The sequence below is a fragment of the Loxodonta africana genome, chromosome 2 (assembly GCF_030014295.1).
Source record: "Loxodonta africana isolate mLoxAfr1 chromosome 2, mLoxAfr1.hap2, whole genome shotgun sequence".
NCBI classification, from domain to species: domain Eukaryota; kingdom Metazoa; phylum Chordata; class Mammalia; order Proboscidea; family Elephantidae; genus Loxodonta; species Loxodonta africana.
In genome coordinates, this window is record NC_087343.1 from 69,582,897 (window position 1) to 69,588,896 (window position 6,000).

Genomic DNA, 6,000 nt, shown 5'->3' on the forward strand with positions numbered 1-6,000 from the left:
TTTCTGATTGACAAATTCTGGTAAAATCATTTCTGCAACATGGACAGTAGAACTGCCCCATTGGGTTTCCAAGGAGCAACTGGTGGATTCTAACTGCTGACCTTTTGGTTAGCAGCCGAGCTCTTAACCACTGTGCCACTAGAGCTCACTAGAAATGGATATTAAGAAAAAGAACATCTGTATTTTTTAGGATTGGAGTGAGTACAGTGTTTAACATAGAAGAATGTGTGAATTAGAAGACATTAATAAGTTAACTAACAAAATGTTTTTTTTTTATTTTTAATATCTATATAAAACCAAACCAAGCCCATTGTCATCAAGTCGATACCAACTCATAGTGACCCGATAGGACAGAGCAGAACTGCCCCATAGGGTTTCCAAGGAGCAGCTGGTAGATTTCAACTACCAACCCTTTGGTTAGCAGCTGTAGTTCTTAACCACTGCACCACCAGGGCTCCAATATCTCCACAGAAGTATTGAATAGAATTGTTTTAAAGGGCATGTGATTCCAGCTACTTCCTGGAGTTGGCTGAGGTGTCAGCACAAGAGTTATTCAGAAAGCTGCTAAGCACTTACTAAAGTGCAATGTGTAGGGGTCTGGGTTCCCCATGAACCCAGGACAGTCTTGCTAGTCTTTTAAACTTGTTTCTCATCAACAGTGATAAACAATTTCTAAAGAGTACACGTCCTGGGGAATGTAGCACAGATTGTAAGAAGTGTTGAAGAAAAAGACTACCTCTCAATATCTGAAACAAAAGGCTTAATTGGTTTTTATTGAAGTAAAGAAGAGCTGTGCTTGTTAGACACAGTCTCTCCAAGCAAAACAGGCTGCAAATCTTGTATAGAATTTTGGGTCAGGAATTGTTTGGAGGTTGACATCAGCCTCAGAAGCACTGTTATGGAGGACAGACTGTTGTTGATTATCTGACTTCCAGAAACACATTTACTGGAATGAGTCTGCCACTGAATGGCCCGCTTTCAAAAGCATGAGCCTGGTTAGTTGGCTTTCACAGTTGTACTCATTGACTTGCGTTGTCATTGATCATTTAGACCAAGGTGAGTCATCATTAATTGATTAAATCCAGTTTGATTCTGTTTCATGCTGGTTCTAGTTGTTGCCTATTACCATGGCTGTAGAACAGTCCGCCTTTTTTTAGGAGTTGGGGAATGTTTTATTCTCAGAAGTTAGTACGTCAGCACTGTAGGAATATGAACCAAAACCAAAACCCAGTGCCGTCGAGTCGATTCCGAGTCATAGTGAATATGAAAGCACAAGAAAATCAGGGTCTAGTGAATCTATTTAAATCAGCAATTATTGTGTGGTGCATTTTGGAAATAAGGTGTTTAGTAAAGTAACACTAGTGTAAAAAGTCAGCAGTTCTTATATGTAATATGGCATATTCATGTATTGAGATCAGTTATGAAATTTGATGCAAATAGCATATTATTAATATCAAAGTATGTGAATGTGATTTACCTCATTTAGTAAATTAAAACAGATCCTATGTCACCCATGTAATAATATCACCTGCACTCACTGCATCCCAATAAGCTTTCTGGAGTGGGATGGAAAGGGGTGGACATGGTGCATGAGCCTCTACTTGTCAGTCAAGGTGAGCAGCAGCTACTAAACCCCTACTAATTGTAGTATCACTAATACTGTAACATTTTATTTGTCTCCCAAGATCTTTTTAAAATTCTTAAAAATCTGGGTATATCCATAAGAGTTAATTGCACAAGTAAACCTCATCCATCATATTTGTGCTACTGCAGGGCAAAAGAGTGGGGAGAGCTCTGCTAGGACCCACTGCCCAGATCTCTGCTTATAGACAGAAAAGTAAATTAACGTCATGTTTGGGTTTCGTCTGAAAGCTACAGTGGGCATACAGTGGGCATATAGGGAGTGTTAATCCTATAAGCAATTTAGCCTTATCTGCTGTGATACAGAAAAGTGCTGGGTTAGTCCATAAAAACATTGTTTAAATAACTAGTGGGGGAAAGACTTAATAGTTTTGTTTTGTTTGTACAGAAAATAAACTTTTCTCTTTCCAGACTCATTCAACTGCCCTGTAATCTGGTCTTTTGACTTCTTCCCTATTTATTCTTGACACCTCCGGATGGGGACACAGCTAATCACTTATATATCCCGCTGTGGCCAGGGATAGCCAACTTAGGACTCCTTAGGATTCAAGCACATGTTGATACCTTACGACCAGTAAGAGGCTGATAAAGCAGGAAGGGCAGGACGGCTGCATTTGTTGTAATCAACAGTAAGAGGAGGAAATTCATCTGTGGAGTCCAAAAGCTTAGTTTCCTTTAATATGGACGAAGAAAAAAAAATTAAAAACCCAGGATATTCCCAGAAAGGGGGGTCATAACATCATTTTGGCATCACATTTAAATTTCCTTAGAGTATTCCCTACTTTTGACCCATTTAACTGCTGGAAAAATAAATTCAATTAGGACTGCATTATTTTAGGGTTTTTGCTCTGCACCCTGGCTCCCTCTGGCTAAATGAATGTGCTCCTTGAGGGAAGCTTAGTGCTCTCTTATTATAGTTTAAGGAACACTTCTGGGTAGAACTCTTTTAACCTCCCATTAGGGTAGGAACTTCAAGTGAAAACTGAGGCAAAAATCATATTCACTACTAGAAATACAAACCAGCAGAACAAGCTCCAGACCTGTTTTTCAAATTCAAGTGTCTTCTAAGAAGTAGGTATCCATGTGATATAAGTACTAGTAAACAATAAGCCCATCTCGGTGTACTGTACCCTTAGAGTTGCAACTTACTATGCCAAGGATAGTGCAGTGTAGAATTTCTGCTTTCAGTTCTCATGCCAAAATCACTGAACTCTCTCTCTCCTTCTTTAGGATGTCACACGTACTTCAATTTGAGGACAAAAGCAGAAAAGTCAAAGATGCAAGCATGCAAGACTCAGACACATTTGAAATCTATGATCCTCGGAATCCAGTGAATAAAAGACGAAGAGAAGAAAGCAAAAAGCTCATGAGAGAGAAAAAAGAAAGAAGATAAAATGAGAGTAAGGATAACCAGAACTAGCCGGAAACGTGCTTGTAATAACTAGCCTTCTAACAGCCATTGTTCCCAACAGCGTCACTTAAGGGTGTGAAAAGAAGTATTTTTGAACCTGTTGTCTGGTTTTAAAAAACAATTACCTTGTTTTGTAAATTGTGGGATAACATAAGCAAATGCTTTTGGTTACTGGTTCATGCTCTTTTCTCCTAATTGATCTTTTCAATAGCTAAATCCAAAATAAAATCACTTTGCTTCCAGTTTATATGTTAACCATTTTCAGGCTGTACAAGCCTGTTTGTGTCCTTTTTCCCTAAAATCTGGCTTCCTATTCAAGTTTTATAAGTTTTTAGAGAGAGAATTTGAGGGATTCCCTCCCCCACCCCAGCATTCTGTTACCATAATGCTAACTTAAATATAATAAAAACTATGTAATATAAAGATTGATTTGTTTTGTTTTGCATGTAAATATCTGAGCTCGGCCAGACTGGTAAGATTCAATAGCTTTATGCCTTAAATCGTGAGGAATCCCCAAGTGAATGGTCACACCTCCCTCCAGGCCAACACCTTGGTTTTACAGAGGCAGCCCAGACACTCCAAAGAGTCTAAGAAACATCAGCCAGCTGACTGCATACCCTGCCTGGCACCAGGTCACCTGCCCACTCCCCTGCCCTTCTCAGCACAGCACGAGCAAGAGCACACACAGAGAGCTCCTTGCAGCACTCATTAAGAATGTAGCCTTCAGGGGCAATCATTCATACCGAATGTTTGCTATGTCTTACCTATATCTATCAATTTACTCTAAAATCTGAATGCGGTAATGATACAACAAACTAATGTTCAGCTACCTGACAAACCTCACCTGCTACATCTTTTCAGCTAGCGTCTCATCAGCTCTGTCTTTCAAATGTATTATAATAGGCTTTCTCTAGAGCACCGGATAGTGCTGCTGCTACACTGCAGCAGCAGCAGCACCTCCTGCGGGCACGTTAGAAGTGCAGAGTTTTATCCCAGCCACCACCCCGCCCCACTACTGAACCTGAAACTTGGGACCTGGAGGGCTTCTTAAGGATTTGTGGGCCTCACTGCTGATGGTTCATATCTAATAAAGGAGCCCTGGTAGCATAATTGTTGGGAACTCAGCAACTAACAGTAAGTTCAAACCCACACAGCGGCTCTGCAGGAGAAAAGCCCTGGCAATCTGCTCCCATAAAGACTACAGCCTAGGAAACCCTGTGGGGCAGTTCTATCTGTCATATAGGGTCCCTGTGAATTACCAACTCATGACACACAATGACAGTGAAGTTAAAGATGTGCAAATCCAATGACCCACAAATTCTAATCCTAGATAAAAAAAAAATTTTTTTTTTTTAGATAGATACTCTAAAAAAAATTCCATACATTGATCAGAGAGATCTGTAGTACAGTTCAAGCCCCTGCTTAGAATTTGCATTTCAACCTAGATATACTGAATCAGAATCTACAGTTTAACAACATTCCCAGGTGATTCTTACGTATAACTTCCTGGGAACTCATTAGAAATGCAAATTCTCAGCGGGAATTTGAACTGGACCAAATCAGTTCAAAGCCCTGCCTGTAGTAAGATATGCACTGAAGCATCAACCAAAGAATGGAGAAATAAGTTGTTTTATTATCCATACTATGGAATACTTTATGGTATATGTATCAGCATATCTTAATGTGAGAAAAGAAAACCATCTATATAAAAATTTAAAACAACACATCATTATATATTGTTTATGGATATACACATATAGAGCAGAAGCATAAAAACATATGGGAATAATGGTTACCTCTGAGGGGGAAGGTTCACTTGATTTGTAATGTTTTATGACTTAAGTACTCATTTCTCATATTCTCTATACATTTTGGTATGCCTGAAGTATTTCATGATTTTCGTGTTTATGATCATACCTAGAACCCAAAATGAGAAGACAGAAGGACTCTTACCACTGACAACATTTTATTTTTTGCTTCAGGAAGGAGGAGAAAATTTCAAAAAGAAGGAGGGAGACAGGATAGAGGTGCTCTGGGGAAATGTCAGCCCACTCAAATATAGGTGATCAGGCTTAAAGTCACCAAAAGATAAGCCAACGTTTGGAGGGTAGGCCCTATTGTCCCCTCACCACAAGGGCTGGTAATATCAGTTACATTCCCAGATAGTCACAAAAGAGCATATTGTTTTCCAAAATGGCTCTGATTGTGTTGATGTACCCTATTGGTTTTCCTATCATGCCTCTTAGAATGTGTTCATCTTTGCCAGTACAGTATTATCCCAAGAACAGATGGAACCATAGGCCTGTAGGGTACAAGTAAAAATGATGAGACCTTGTCTCACTTAGTTTGGACATGCTATCAGGAGGGACCAATCCCTGGAGAAGAACATCATGCTTGGGAAAGTAGAGGGTCGGCAAAAAAGAAGAACCTCAAAGATATGGATTGACACAGTGGCTACAACAATGGGCTCAAACATAGCAACGACTGTGAGGATGGCACAGGACCGGGCAACGTTTCATTCTGTTATACATAAGGTCGCTATGAATTGGAACTGATTAGATGGCACCTGACAACAACAAAAAGGTAACTGAAGGACAAAATTAAAAGCTCAGGTTAGTGGCATGCTCCCCATCCTGCTTCAACAGCAAGATCAGATTAAAGATCTGAGATTCCACTGAGATCAGAATCTTGCCAGAAGAATGTCACCATGATTATAAAATTTACTTTGTACTTAACTGTTGTTGTTAGGTGCTGTCGAGTTGGTTCCAGCTCATAAAGACTCTGTGTACAACAGAATGAAACACTACCCAGTCCTGTGCCATTCTCACAATTGTTGTTCTGCTTGAACCCATTGTTGCAGCCACTGTGTCAATCCATCTCCTTGAGGGTCTTCCTCTTTTTTGCTTACCCTCTACTTTACCAAGCATGATATCCTGCTCCAGACACTG

General features: G+C 39.8%; 1 protein-coding gene across 3 annotated transcripts in view; it reads left to right on the top strand.

Moving 5' to 3' along the window:
- The window catches only part of CWC27 (CWC27 spliceosome associated cyclophilin), a 255,095-nt gene extending 251,606 nt beyond the window's left edge, over positions 1-3,489 (top strand). The window contains exon 15 of one of the 3 annotated variants that reach the window (XM_023545500.2): positions 2,872-3,488. In XM_023545500.2, coding sequence (XP_023401268.1) covers positions 2,872-3,034 — 163 coding nt within the window. In that variant the 3' untranslated portion in view covers positions 3,035-3,488. Of the gene's footprint in view, positions 1-2,871 lie in introns of all 3 variants that reach the window. The other 2 variants (XM_010588168.3, XM_023545501.2) reach the window with 2 other exon arrangements.
- The last annotated feature ends 2,511 nt before the right edge of the window (positions 3,490-6,000 follow it).